Here is a 15,859-nt window from a genome sequence, read left to right on the forward strand (position 1 = left end):
TTGTGGGCAGGATACAGCTCCTTGTTGTATCCTGAGGTAGCACAAGGGACTTCTGCAATACTCTTCATGTTTCAAATCAAAAAATTACCAAAATCCCAAGAAATAAAAAGAAAATGAAGTTGCCAAGCTTTGCGCAAGCAAGATTGAGAAGACCAAACTTTTCCAGACCTAACCAAGAGATGTAGCCACACAACAATCACAAAAGCTCCTAACAACTATGGGTCTGCATTAAGCCTTTCTGCAGAACGTGCTCACCTTCCTCAACATCTATGTGATGGGACTTGTGGCAGGAAGGAAGGGGGTTCTTCACAATCCTCCCTGCCCACGTGCCTTGGATTCAAGAGCAGCACATCAAATGGGCATGGCCTAATACGAGCATAATGTAGAGATCCAAACCATCAATCTGAGAAAAAGCAACTAGAAAATTCAAGGGTGTCAACATTAGTTTGTACTATGATGGTACAAACAGCATAAAACTAAATTTAGTACAAACTAGAAACCGAGGAATGTTTTTTGACACAAAGTTAACGAGACGGCTGGGTCTGTAATATCCAGGATATGTTCTGTGATTTACCACATCCTTTTTGCCATATGTAATGGTAAGACATTAATAATGATTGTAGATGTTTCAAACTTCTGAACGTTCCACCAGAGGCACCTTATACGTGCTTGTATTCCTTGGTTTCTGAACACCAAATCCCTTTTAAGTTAGGCACCATGATGTCAGTTAGTCCCAAATTACTGGTTTTAAAATACATTTATTTGTACGTAAGTGTAAGACTTTTACCTTCTAATTTGAAACATGAAGAAGTGAGTAGAACTGGGGGAAAAGACATTGGAAAGGAGGCAGAAGCGGATATCTACTTCCTTTCACAATGTGAGTAGCATCAAGTTCAATTTTCTAAATACATTATCTGATTTTTGTTTAAGACTTTAATAAAAGTCATGTGTGATGTGTGTTGAGAACATAGCCTTTGTTGTTCCACAGCTAGGGATCTTGCAAACAGCTTCGCTTTGTCTGTGCCAAGATATTTTGGAATATTCTTTGAAACACTGTAAGCATAGATGACTGTGAGAAAAAATATGTGCTACTGTACTTCTGGATACTTGATGCGTGAGAATAGTGCATACGCACAAAAACATTTCCCAATTCAATCCTGTAAAAGTCCATAAAAACATGGAACAACATACACAGCATACTAACCCTGAAAAAAAAACATATCCCTACACATATCCCTGGGTATTCCGAACTATTCAGTAAAAGAAAAGCCCACACCAATGAATTCCCAAGGAGAGTGGCCCAGGGCAAGGAGACCACGTATCTATGTGCTACTCTGCCATAGGCTAAATCCCAGCCCAGAAGCTTGGGGGATGCTGTGCAACACAGGAGGAACAGCTCACTCGGCCTCAGAGATCCTGGGGGACAAGCAGTGCAGTGTGCTCTGGTAGCACAAGACAATCTTGTTTCCCTCCCCATGAGATTTTTACAATTGCCTATCTGCACAGAAAGGCCAATGCAACGCTCCAGGGCTCCAACTTTACCCTAAGATTCTTGTAAGGAGCCTGAGAATGAAATGTTGCATATGGCCAGTACCCTATAAACATTTACACATCTCTGAAGCCTGGTATTATTATTTATGTGCAAATGTGAGGGACAAGAAGCATTTAAGGAGCATTAAAATGAAATACAAGAGAGCAATATTTTTAACTGCAAAAATTTTGAAACATAAACGGAGCAGAGGCTCGTCTAGTGGCTTTTCAGCCTCCAAGACTTGCCTCCTGCCAGCCAGCAAGCTTCAAAGGTTATGTGAATTCAAAGAGCTTCATTTAGTAATCTTGCTCTAGATGTTTGCTCATCCTCAACCTGCTAGGACTCCTTACAATGGTGGCAGCTTAGCATTTACGAGAGGTGCAGGACTGGAAGAAATGAGGGCTAAATCTGGTCAAATTGTGTGTGAAAGGCAAAAGCGTGAGATAACAGGAGCCAGAACTACAGTGAAAAACAAGCTATCCTCTTTATTTGAGCTCTCATTTCTAAGGTTAAATGGAATAGTACTGAACCTCATTTCAGAACAGAAGCAGTTTTGCTTCAATTGCAAGTACACTCCCCACTATCATTTTGAGGGGAATGGCAGGCTTAAAGTTAATAAAAATCAGCAGCACTTTTCAGCCACATTAGATATCCACACTAAACAGAAACAGCTGAGAAGGCTCAGTAGGCAGGTTTGGCTACAGCAGTCAAAGCTCAGCGCCTTTCCACTGCAACTGTGAGAACCACCAATCACTAGAAACTCTAACAGACACCTTAGAGTGGGATGCAAGGGGCTCCTTGTCTGCTGCGTGCTCCTGTTGCCTTTCTGAAACCTCGTGCAAGGCTCCTGAGCTACTGTGACACGTCGGGAAAATGGTGTGCACCAAAACGGTGGAAAAGCAGAGCGCACAGACACAGCTTTTGTTCCAAAACACAATGTGCCTGGCTGCGGGGCACGGGTACTGGAGCAGTATGAGATAGGAGTTCAGAAGTGGAAGCCTTCTGAGAGTTTTGCTTGTGCTTTCTTCGAAGAGAGTCCCTTACCCCACCCAAAAGCAGACACACACATGATAAGAGAGAAATGCAGGGTAAGTGGCATTTGCATATATATTGCCTTTGGCTTTAATACTGCACAGAAATAGAAGTTACATAGTTTGAGAACTTTTTTGGTGGTTTTTTGGATGGTTTAGATGGAAAGGAGATACTAAAATGGACTGTTATTGTCTACTTTTAGTAAGAGAGAGAGAATGGAACTCCAGATAGCTTAACAACTGAGGAAGACAGATATTCTCCACTCCAAAACTCACAGATCTCATTCTGACATGCATTTCCCCCTGCAGTTCTCAATCAAAGACTAAATAAATACTCTGGCTGCAGTGCACCTAAACCAGAGCTCTGAGCTTTTTGAGTGGAATGAATAAACCTGCAATACAAATCTCTCCGAAAGTCCGTCTGGGCTCATTGAGTACAAGATGTCTCACCAGACTTTAGATATGAGCAGACATCACAACTAGCCACAGAATAAGAAGCTGGGGGAATCAAAAAGCAGCGGGTACCCATCTATGATCTCTGTCTTTTGGGTGCAGAGAAATGATCAAAAAGCAGAACTATCAGGGTGCAGCCATTAGGAATGAATTGCAGGGCACACCATCCACAAAGTGCCTAGAAGAAACAGTAAGCACCAAAGTCACCGATCTAGCATGGTTTGGGAAAGCAGTTTTTGTCCAAGTCTCCTGGACAACTCAGTCCTGATTTCCAGTATTCAAAATCTCCTGCTGTAACTGCTGCTGTAACCATCTATGACTGCTGAAGTATTATTAATTAATACTATTTTTCAAGAAAGGAAATTTTAAGTCTCGCTTCTTTTTTCCTGCATGCTATGCATTGTGTGACCCATGAACTCTAAGACATTGTTTAGAATCAGATATTTCATTAGGAAGCACTAATGTGGTGTTCGCTGCCCTTTTTATTACTTCTAGAAAGAGAATATGAAATTAGTTTCATTGGATTGCCATCGCCAGTTGCTTTGACCCATTTTTATGGGGGTTCCATGTTCTGCTGGTTTGTATTTCATTGTCATTTCTAAAATATTTGTTCCCTTCCATCCCTCACAAAATGACAAAATTAGTATTTCATTTACTTCTGTCGTATGTTATTTTCCGCATATTTAAAGAGAGACCACAATGTTTGCAGTGAACACACAATACAAAAAAGCTTTCCTACAGCTTTCTGCTAAGCCTTCTTTTATTTACTAATGTTCCTCTGTGATTTATGATCTGAACTATTATAAATTGCCAGATTTGTCTAAATCAAAGCTTCTGAGGAAAAAAAGAGTGGAGGGACGTAATAAAAAAGTGACTAAAGTAACAGTGTATTAGAAAGCTTGTGAAAATAATTCCTGTTTCTTTAAAGTCAACATTTGACTGCTCTTAAATCAATATGTACCTACGAGCTTCAGCAAGTCTATCTGTCAGCTTATGCAGAAAATGAAAGGCAAGGTTTCCCTGCTCTCTGAATAGCAGGTACTTTGCTGCAGTGGTGGCTCATTACTCCAGAGAACCAGCTTATCCACCCCAACACTCCAGAGACAACAGCCTGATTCATCATTTTCCCAACTGGGTCAGGTTTCTCTGCCCCAGCAATTAACAATGAATTAGCACTATATTAAAGTGCCAGGCAAGATGCTTATTCTCTGGAGTGGTCACCTTGGACACAGCAGACAAATAGTGGGAGAAGGGAGAGAAATTAGATTTACTGTGTCCCAGAGCGTCTGTAACAAACACCGAATCCCTGGTTGGCAACGGGAAGCGGCTGTAGGCACTTCTCAGCATTAACACTCCAGAAAGGTCCAATGCCAGCCTGGGAATGGTGGGATTTAGCGAGGGATGGGAAGTAACACAGGGTACCCTCACCTGTGCAGAGCAAGAACCTAAACGCAGAAGCATGAGGGCTGCTTGCTGCAAAGTGACTATTCTGCATGCAGGCTGTTCAACAGATCTCCATAGCAGCCAGGGCAGACCGAAGGTCCAACCAGGATCCCACATCTGATGGTGGTGGAAGAGGATGAGAACAAGGTAAAAATATAATAATGCTTTCTGGCATCCCCTCCCACTTTCCAGGAATCTGTGGGATAAAGCCACTTGGTGCACACCTGAATAACCTTAAAAACCAAGTGAGCAGCTGTGGCGAGCTCAGCCTGCACAGACCGCAACATGTAGGTATAGTGTGGATGCTCTGCAACCAGCATGTGAAGGAAAATCCGCACTCCAGCACGTCCATATGGTCACACCCGATGCTGCCAGAGAACACAGCCATGTCACAGAGCTCCACAGGGCTCACATTTTATGACTCCTCAGCACAATAACAAATAAATCAAGTGTGCAGGGAGGAATTTCTTTTGCACTGAGCTTCCATTATAGACATTTTTCATTTCAGAAACAGGAAAATATTTAATTAAATGGATTAATATATGGCTGACGGGAAAAATCTAATGGAAGAGAGAAAAAAAATGAAAATGATTCTTTTTAAAGCCCTGAACCTAAAGCTAAACAGTAAGGTAGAGGCTAGCAATAACAAACAGAGGGCAAGAACCTGCCACAAAAGAAACAGTAATCCCTTAAACATCAAAAGCTATTTCCAGCTGATCTTTTACAGCACCACCACAACTGCCCCACTGCACACACTCTGCCACTAATGGACAGAAACCATAGCCAGCCTTGGGGTGAATCCCTCACTGAAGATGTGCCCAACCCTCTAATTGGCAATTGAGCTACACAAAGCCCACCACAATGAAATCTTTGCCACTTCCAAGAAACTATACCAGAGAAAAGGCTTAAATTTATCTATCCATTATCTTTCACCTGCCTCTTGTGATGACAACCAGGATTTTCTTCCAAGTCCTTCAGTCTGACAGAGGGGTGTCCCCAGCCCAGAGCAGGCTCCATCACGGCTGCAGGCTCTGTCAGCAGCATGGGGCAGCCTGTTTTCAGGCTCTCCCAGTCTCACAGCTGGAGGAGCAGGAGCCTCAAGCATCAGACACAAGTTACTGTACACACGTCAAATCCACCAGAGCAGAGAAAAAGATGGGGTGTGTGGAGGGAGATAGCAGAGGTAAGAGCCTCCTGCCTGCTCTGGTGTCACAGTACTGCACCGCCTGTTACCCACAGCACTGCTACTTGTATCTTCTTCAAAGGACTGTCAACTTGACATCAAGGCTGCAGGTAAGGGCTTGACCTACAGCGCACTTATCACTAGCAAAGCCTACAAAGCAAAGCAGGTCGGTGACTGCAGCTCTTGGATGTTTCCACCTGCTGCTAAAATGCAGCCAGGCACCGTGGCAGACATTCTGCATCCGCCACCGCTTTGAGAAGGAAATGAGAGTTGCTTTCCCACTTGACACTACAGGGGGAATTTCAGATAGGCAGAATGTAATTACTTGGCCTGGAGTTCAGCCAGGAGCGGGGCCCAAGACCCCTACCCTTATGTAAGGTGTCACAAAATCTCCCATGACTGCAAGTGTGAGGACCTCAGCTTTACATCTCTGGCTGCTGTCACCAATTCTTCATGGCTAATTACCTAATAGTGACCCTTGCAGCAAAGCCAAAAGACAAACCTTACTGCTTGAAACAATTCAAGTCCCAGAGAATGAAAACTACAAAAAAATTGTTTGGTGCAGAATATCTTCTGACAGTAGGGAGCAGGTGGACAGCAAGCCTCCTGTGTCTTGCACTGGTAGCGTGCCACTCAGAAACCTAATGGGGTTTTTGGATGGGCAAACATAGCTTTAAAATGCAGCACCCCAAAACACAAGCCTACTGTATCAACTGTATACCAGAGTCTCCGGAGTTTTGCTGTATGTACTCGCCAGCTGGTTCCATTTATTTTTCTTCATTTTTCATATTTTGACTGTAATAAATAATTAATCCATGGTTTTGTAACTTGCTGACAAATATAAATGCACTGCATTCCAACACAGTGTAGCATGTCACTCACAAGAGCCAACCTGCATGACACAGAGAAGTGATGTGCAGAAGGCTTTGGAAAGTAGGCTAATCATCAAGGTCACCCACAAGAGCTCAGGGAAACAACTTCAAACTGTTCCTTAGGGGATATTTCTACTTGCTGTGGCCACCCAAAACTGAGTTAATAAGCTCAAATCTACACAGGTCTAGTTGTCTTCCCACACATTAGCTCGGGCCTTTACTCTTTTGTAGCTCCTTGCCTCCAAGATCCCACAGACTTTTGGGAACATGGAAGGCTGTGCATTAATTACTTAAAGCACTTCCCCTACTTTATAGCTCTGAGAATCCAAATCCCAAGAAACCCATTTTTTCTTCCAGGGAAAGACCAAATGGACAGCAAGGAGGAAGTCAGTAGCAGAAGAGACATAGGAGACTGAATAAGGCAATAATTAATCTGGGTAAGACCAACGTGTTTCAGAAGGGGCAGGACAAGAAGACAAGAAAATCCTCCCACCTTTGCAAGAAGGTGACTAGATAGTTGGCAGCAGTGCTAGCAGCAGCAGAACAAGAGCAGTGACAAAGAATAGAGGCTGAATGCCAAGGCTCACAGCAAGAGTAGCAAAGTGGTGCAAGCTGCCATCAAACAACAACGGGGAGAGCAAAGGTGGGGGGAGGAACCGTAAGATTAGGGGAGAGAAACACAGTATGGACAGCTCTCTGAGGGCAGTCACACCATGGGATCAGGTGAATGGTACCAAGTGCCAGCAGCAATTCAAAAGGAAGGTCTGCTGTGGAAGGCGTAGCCTCGGCTTTTTAGATTGAGAACAAACATCTGCTGAGGCTCTCTTGACCATCTGCAGATGTTTGGTTTTGTGACATGCATTACTAGTTATTAGGAATACACATAAGGCTGATTTTCTCTTCTGACTGAAGCTGAACTGCAAAGATGGGAAGTCTTGTAGTATTTTCACTTTGTTTTCCCTATGCATATTTGAATCTATTTATTTCTCATTCTGTTAAGGCCCAAGACAAGGACAGAACAAGGGTGTACAAATCAAAAATACATACTAGTCACAAAGACTGTATAAAGGAGCACAACAATCCTAAGGAGGCTGTAAAATGAAGGCCCATGCCCCACAAAATGCTCACCATGGTCATTTTAGAAGCATTTTTCAGTGCCAGTCAATGCATAAAAAGCACTTCCCCATGTTACACTCTTCCAAACCCCCATGTTACCCATGCACACTGTTCCCCTGCACAGACACCCTCAGAAGGAAGTTAGCACTCTGACCTGCACAGGCTCGGGAGTCAGCTGGACAACATGCTGCATACGCTCACTGTGGTGATGTCTGGACTCCTCCTCATAGATCACATCCCTCTCGTGCTGGGGAAGGTTCAGGAAGCGGCGAATGGTGCAGAGGTTCTCCCAAAGGGTGCGGTTTTCTGGGCTTGGGTTTTCTTTCCAGCGAAGCAGCTCACACAGCCAGCCCTGCAACGGTAGGGTCAGCACAGGTAATTCACTGAGCTCCACGGAACCAGATGTGAGCGGAAGGTCAGCTGGACTTAAAGCTCTGTGCTGCAAGTTTTGCTGGTCTCATCTCACACAGTTCCCCCCCCACCCTGCCTCAGCTGCCCTTTGGTCTCAACAAATCCTTGATATATTATATTCCCTGCAAGTTGGAGAAACAGAAACAATCAGCAGCACTTAACAGGAACCAGGAAGCACAGCATCTTGTCGCCTGTCATAATCATACCATATTTAAAATGGTATGGATAAATGTTTAAAATTTTTGGATATATTTTTCCTATAGAAAACTAGAGTTGAAAGAAAGATGCATCTCCACTTCTGCTTCAGAGCCCCTTTATTTCTTCATCCGAGAAAAGGAGACATAGCCCCTGAGACTCACTTATGGTAAGGGTTGCAGCTGCAGGCCCATAAATTCAACCACTACTGAAAATGTTTAGAAGAAGATAATATTAAATAAAGACCTCTGATCTGCCATCACTCTGTTGCATTGACTCCTCCAGCTCTGAACCCCACTAAAATTTGACAGCTTTAAATAATCAGCCACTTAGAAGATGCAACCTCACAGAAAGGGAATCCTCTATTGTTTAGGACACAAGCAGCAAAGAGGGTCCTGCAGAAGTTACTAAAGAGATCAAGATACTAGGTGGAGGTAATTATAAACCCAACTGCAGATCATAATAGTAGTCGATTTTATTCCTGCTATATTGTTTTAAGGTTAGTTTGAAATGCTTTCAGAAAGTTACCACTGCATGAAATCCTGTAGGACCTCTCCACAGGGGCTGAGAGCTCAGACCCCAGCAGGGGAAAGCGCCAGCACTTCGGGAATAGGAAACCACTCCAAAGCACAAAGACAACCAAAAAGTACCACATCCATAGCAGTTATGGTGAGGACAGCCCCTAGTGTGCTGCGCATGTGTGGCAGTGACCCGGCGTCCCCAGCAGGTTAACCAGGGAGGGTGGTCACTGCTGCCCGGGTGGGGATATGGGGACACAGCTAGCCCCGTCCAGCCGGCCCTGCCAGGGGCTGGGGACAGCGACTCCCCTCCTGTGCCTGCATGCAGGAGATGCAATGCAAATGACAGATGAGAAGATAATGCTGAGGATGCTGTCAACGCGCCTTACTGACTCCTGTCAAAATATTTTACCTAGTAGCTTTATAACCCATCATTTCCGAGCTACAACTCCGCATTTTGACACCATTTTGACAGGCACCTTACAATACCTAAAAGATAGCTTGATCAATGTTAAAAATGTTTGGTACGAGAAGTAGCCAAAACTGTGCTTTTCCGAACAGCAAGTAGAGCAAGCTGAACAGCCGGGTTCATTACCGGCCCACACGGGGGGGTTTGGGTATTGCTTTTTTGTGTAACAACTTGTAAGCCATTGATAACTTCTATCGTGCACTCTAAACCCCGTATATAACATCATAAGCCGTTGTTTGTCTTACTCTCCACTGTGTCTTCTGCCTTCACCCCCCCAAAAAAGGCAAGATTTGATTATCTCCGCTGCATCAGCCAAGACAGCAACACCAGCTGTTCTCATTGTGCAGCCTCTTCCTCACGGCCTACATGTTAATAACCTGATCATTCCATTTTCTCCTTCAACTGCCGGCTGCAGCACAGCAAAGAGACAAAAACCCAGGCCCATCTGCAGCAGCTGTAGGCACTGAACTGTGAAGCCACCAGGGATTTATAAACTAATCTGTAACACAACACTGCCTTGTTTTTACAAGTGAGAGGCCACATTTGTGCAGACCTGATCTTTTCTTGCAATAAACTAGGAGGGTTAAAGGGGGGGCAAAGATGAAAACAAGATATTTGATCATTTACTTGAGGGGGGATCTGTATTATATTTTCAAAGTGTTTTTACTGCTATTTAGATAATCTTGCAGCCAGGTGATATCTGCATTTTAATGGGGTTTGGCCACATCCCTTGCCCTCAGTTCTCCTCTTCCCCTTTCCACTGCTCAGAAATCCCCCCAAACTTTCTCTCTTTTACAGGAAGAAAATCTCCCAGCTCCACAGGGTTTTCTCAGGGGTTCCTCTGTACAAAGGAAATAATTTTTGAAATGGAAAATAAACCATCTGTGGAAAAAATAAGCTCCCGTTTCTCCCTGTTTTCAGCGATCTAATAAGTCTCCAACTGAACTCTTTCACATGTTTCAAACAGGTATGTTTAACATCTCCCGAGGGATGCTGCAGCATGAACACCAATCGTTGAACAGAAAACACACACAAACTGCTGCAACCTGGTGGGGCCAGAGCCCAGGGAGGATGCTCTTGGGGTATTCCCAGGGCTGCAGGGCACTGCGCAGTGCCCGGCTCAGCGCAACCACCTCCCCTGCCCAGCGCTGCACCAGCTAACCCAACTGCTGCATTGTGATTTATCTGTCCCGTTATCATCAGCATTCATTACAATCACTTAGAGCAACACTACAGGCCTCATTATGGACTAGGCACCCGCTGCCATTAGTCTTTAAGAAGGATAGCGCTCAATTTGCCTGGCAACATGCGAGGTCCTGACCTTGGAGCTATTAGGGAAAAGATTAGACTGCAGTGTGACCATGTGTGCAGACATGAGCAAACCAAATTAATTTCTGGCAAAGGGAGGCACCAGGCAAAGACCCCGCCATCCTGAGGACACCTGAGAACTTCTCCATTCCCCAAAGGAGATAAGCTAATGGCACGTTTAAAGGAGCCTGGTTCTGAAGGTGAAGCACATCCGTGGTATTTAGAGAGATATTAATCCAGTTTCCCCACAAAGTATTTGCTTGGCTGATCAGATTAAGGGATCTAGCCTTCAACAGCACACCCCCACCACAGCAGGCCCCAAGAAATCTGTGATACTTCACAGCCTCAGACATATTGCACCATGTGTACCCAGCTGCTACAATAATTAGCTTATGAATGTATCAGCTGGTTCTGTGATTTTTATAAATAATAACTAACCTACAGAGCAGAAAGATTTTCATGAGCCTAATATTAGCAAGAAATTGCAAGGTGCGCCTAACTGAACTGTCATTGTGCTAAATGCCCCGTCTTCTCCCACGTTGTGCAGGACTGGATCTCCCCCAGTGCCATTTATAAATATTTATTTTTGCAACGGCAACAGCAATGTATTTGTGGCAGCTTTCTTCACAACAGCCACCATTCGCTCACCCCCACACATACACACGCGTACCCACTGTGTGCATGCGTACGCTTATCTGCAGCAGATCTGTCCTTTCATTGCTCTTTTCCTACCCTTCTCTTTATTTATCCAAGCGTTTACTCTCTCGCCCATCTATTCAAGAACCTATCTACCCATCTACGGGGCTGCTTATTAGGCGATAGCTCTGGCTAATACGTGAGGAAACACAGCGCTGCAGCTTACTCACACGTTCTTTATGATTGCAAGTAACCGCCTTCCCCATGCTCAGATGAGAAGTCTGCATCGGATTTCTTTCATTATTTATTTAAATAATCCTAGCACGCCATCCAAGAAAGTTTTGCAGTACCAGGCAGAGAAAAAAAGGAGGAAAAAAAAAAAAGTGTAAATGTCAAATAAAACAGTGACAGATGACAGTATTCTCTATTGAATAGCACCGTTTCTTCGTGCATGTTCAATGAGAACTCATGAATTATTAATACGCAAATCTCCTTTTTCTGTTAAAAATCTCAACTTGGGGTTTTTTTGGTTGCAATTTTTTTGTATTTTCTTTTATTTATTTCTTGGGGTCTGTGTATGTTACACAGAGCTTTCCAGGAGAATTATTTCGTTTAGGAAATGCTAAAATGCTAACATACAGAAATGCTTGGAGCTACAGCCATTCACAATGAATTTTCCTCTATAGCTATATTTATTGGCATGAAGAAGGAGAAGTGAAGAAGGAGACACTATCTCACCACCTTTTCCCCCACTCATCCACAGATCTGAGCTCGCTGCATTACAACTAAATCCAACTTCTGTGAACGTATTCTGAAAATCTAACAAATAACACAGCCTTCCCCAGAGCCGTGGTACGGTGTGATTTTCTGATCCTGCCTCCCCTGCACATCACAAGTCTGGCTCCACTGCACAAACAGCCCCCTTGACTGCCACAGAGCTACCCAGAGAGTTTGATACACGCCGGTGTCAATATGGGTGGCAGAATCTGGCCCTCCACGTCAGCTTCTAAGGTTCTCAAGTGGGAATGTCTTCCATTAAAAATAAAAGAAGGATAAACAGCACAATTAAAGGATGTTTCTGGCTCTGCAGTCAGGCACACCCAGTGCTTGTGGTTACAAGGAATTCTGCTCAGAACTTCCTTCATTTCACCCCAAAACTTCTAGAGGCATCGAGAACACAGCTCAGTTTAGTTCATTAAAGAGAGCTGCAGAGAAGTGCTGGCCTCTATTTTTGTTGTTCTCATGAGACAAGATAAACATTTTCTAAGCATTTTATTTGATAAAACAAATAATATCATATTAATGTCCTATTTTTAACCTCTCTGTCTCCTAATCAAATACATTTCCACATAGCTAAGCAAACAACAACAAAAATCTGCAGGAAGCCAGCCATTCCCATTGTGCTTTTATGCTGTTAAAGAAACAGCATGCTTACTACACCAAAGCATTAGCCTTGGCGCACTCCAACCCCCTTGAGGGACAGTTAGCTGGTGAAGAAATCACAAGCCATATTCTCTGTCACTTATCCCTGAGCCCTTTTTAGCAGCTTGACCCTTTCACTTTTGCTAGACACCCTGGAGCAGGGGAGGCTGCTCTGGCAGCCAGAGGTACCAGCCAACAAGAAGGTCAGGTTTTCCAGCACTCTATGAAGGTATGCACAAATATCCCGATCCCATAACTGCTTCCTGCAGATCTGCTGACATGCAGTCAGCCAAGGACCAAATGTCTGACTGAGGATAAGAGGGCATGTGGGAAGAGTTCAGGCTCAGTTTTGCTGGGGCTATAGGCCAGTGCTTACACTTTGAGCAGCATCTCTACCGAAAGCCACCGCAGGAGGTGGCAGCCCGGTGTCCATGGTGAGTTAATCACAGGCAGCCTTTCTGCTTGGGCTGGACCAGGGCACTTAGAGCTTGGATAAAACTGCAACTGAACTGACCTTACGCTTCCCTGCATTTACACTGAAATTAACAATACAGTTAGTTTTCTGTGCTGACATTTTCTAGGGTCTCCAGTGAAAGCATGAGTAGGCAAATGAAGAGTTTTTAGTAAGAGTGATTCAGGAATAAATCTCAAAAATAAATGTAAAAGGCCATTTCCTCACCCACATCATCAGTGCAGAAAATGTCAACATATGTGACAAAAGGAAAAAAAAGCAGCAATGATTGACACAAGCCTTGAAAGATTAGGGAAGAAATGTTGTGTTCCCTAGAGAAAGCTCCCTTTCTACACTGGATCACAGGAGAACTCCGGACAAACTTCCTCAGCCTCTCTTCCCTCTGCTCAGTTTGGGACTCTATGCAGCGCAAAATGAGCCAGATAATATTCAGCTCTTGTTCCTTAGTCGCCAAACTCTCTTTCCATGAATCCAATAAGTGTCTATTAAAATAAATAAACCCCCTAATGATTCAAGATAACCTAATCAAGAAAGCTGAAATGGATAAAAGACTAACTGTAATGGAGAGTTCTGTCATGGCTTCAATGAATTCTTGATGAGGGCCGGGGGAGGGGGACCAAACCTGAGAAGCTTTACTTGGAGCATTTTGATACAGTTCAAGGTTAATCACTCAATAGCCTGGATTTTCTGAAACGCTAGGTACATTTCCTCCCCCCAAAACACAAGGCAAAATGCAGAGCACTTTCATGAGGGCCAGTTTCTCACCAGCCTTATAAAACATGAAACTATAGAAAAATATGAACGAGGTACTTGAGCCCTGACATATCTTACATTCATGGGAACACAACGCCTGCTTACAGCCTTGGCCTCAGAGGGAAGGATGCTGTGCACTGAGGATATTTCCAGCGTACCAAGTTTAAACAAGCTTCTCCCCACGCTGGAGAGGAAGTATGGGCTTGTGGTTAGGGCAAGCAGCCTGCCATCAGCTCCCAGGTCTGCCAAGGACTTCCTGAGCAAAGCCCAGCTCCACCACTGTCCCTGCTTCGCTCAGCTGCTGAGAGGCTAACGCACAGCTGCAGATGCTGTCATAGAATCACAGAATCATAGAATGACTTAGGTTGGAAGGGACCTTCAAAGGTCACCTAGTCTAACCCCCTTGCAATGAACAGGGACATCTTCAACTAGATCAGGTTGCTCAAGCCCTGTCCAACCTGACCTTGAATGTCTCCAGGAATGGGGCTTCTACCACCTCTCTGGACAATCTGCTCCAGTGTTTCACCACCTTCACGGTAAAAACTTTCTTCCTTACATCTAGTCTAAATCTCTCCTCTTTTAGTTTAAAACTATTACCCCCTGTCCCATTGCAACAGGCCCTGCTAAAAAGTCTCCCCCCATCTTTCTTTTAAGCCCTGTTTAAGCACTGAAAGGCCAAAATAAGGTCTCCCCAGAGGCTTCTTGAGGCTGAACAATCCCAACTCTCTCAGCCTGCCTTCATAGGAGAGGTGCTCCAGCCCTCTGACCCTCTTCATGGCCTCCTCTAGACTCACCCCACAGGTCCATATCTTTCCTGTACTGAGGACCCCAGAGCTGAACTCAGTGCTCCAGGTGGGTCTCACAAGAGCAGAGTAGAGGGGCAGGATCACCTCCTTTGACCTGCTGGCCACGCTTCTTTGGATGCAGCCCAGGATACAGCTGGCCTTCTGGGCTGTGAGTGCACACTGAAGCCAGCTCACATCCAGCTTTGCATTCACGAGTACTCCCAAGTCCTTCTCAGCAGGAGTGCTCTCAATCCCTTCATCCCCCAGCCTGAGGGTTGCCCCAACCCATGTGAAGGACCCTGCACCTCATGAGGTCCACATGGGCCCAGTTCTCAAGCTTGTCCTGGATATGGGGCACATTGCATCTGCATCTGTAAAGGTCTGTAAAAGAGAAGCTAGTATCTAAAGGTACTTCAATGAAATTTTAAGTTCAGTCTAGGAGAGAAATGTCTTTCTATATTTCCTCCACATGTAATAAGAACATCAAAATATCAACACAACAGATATGCCCCAGCCGCAGAGATTCACAACACCATAAAGGCAACAAGATGCTACAGCAGTACGACGTGCCCTATATGCACACACTATATATGCTACGCATCTTCACCACCAGCTGTTTTCTGTAGCTGTTGTTCATCAGCACTGGAAGCTAATTAGTTTAAGGGCACAGAAAAAACCTAATATAAGCTAAAAGGAAGAGCGAAGGCACCCCATCATATCAAATGAATACAAGGAAATATAAGGAAGGAAAGAGAGGGAAGGAAAGAGAGGAAATGACAAAATAAAGGGTTTCTAGAGCTATTCCTGCCTTAAAGTGATGCTGCTCATTTCTCTCACAGTACCTCTCCTTTCTTCTCAGAGCACGGGCAGGAGGTGCGAGGATGGGCAGACAGCTGTGGTGCTGAGTCCCATCTAGCAGGGTTCCTCCTGTGGAGCTAACACCCTCCTTGGCCAAAGAACAGACTCCCAGACAATCCTGGCAATAAGGAAGGTATCTCACCATGAAAAGTCAGAAGAAAGGCAAGGAACTATTGCAGTGATTTCTATCCGGAGGCCTGGGCTTCTCTTAGCTGCAAGGCCTCAACTGAAGGGATTTTCTGCCCCTCGCCTCCAACTCCCGGTCGAGTTTATTTTTGTTTGTTCATTTTTAAATAGGGCAAAGATACAAAACCAGAGACTGAGCTTTGCCAGCTTCACGTTTTTTCACATGTGGCTCCATGGGGTCTCTCTTGCTTTACTGTGGTGCAACTGGATCAAATTC

The 15,859-nt window shown here is 44.5% G+C and overlaps 1 protein-coding gene across 3 annotated transcripts in view; it reads right to left on the minus strand.

The window, feature by feature from the left end:
• Positions 1–15,859, minus strand: part of SATB2 (SATB homeobox 2) — a 130,047-nt gene that overhangs the window by 14,662 nt on the left and 99,526 nt on the right. For all 3 annotated transcript variants that reach the window (XM_030487469.2, XM_030487471.1, XM_030487470.1), the window contains one exon: positions 7,784–7,981. In XM_030487469.2, the coding sequence (XP_030343329.1) occupies positions 7,784–7,981 (198 nt within the window). The remainder of the gene's footprint in view (positions 1–7,783; positions 7,982–15,859) is intronic.

The sequence above is a fragment of the Strigops habroptila genome, chromosome 5 (assembly GCF_004027225.2).
Source record: "Strigops habroptila isolate Jane chromosome 5, bStrHab1.2.pri, whole genome shotgun sequence".
NCBI classification, from domain to species: Eukaryota; Metazoa; Chordata; class Aves; order Psittaciformes; family Psittacidae; genus Strigops; species Strigops habroptila.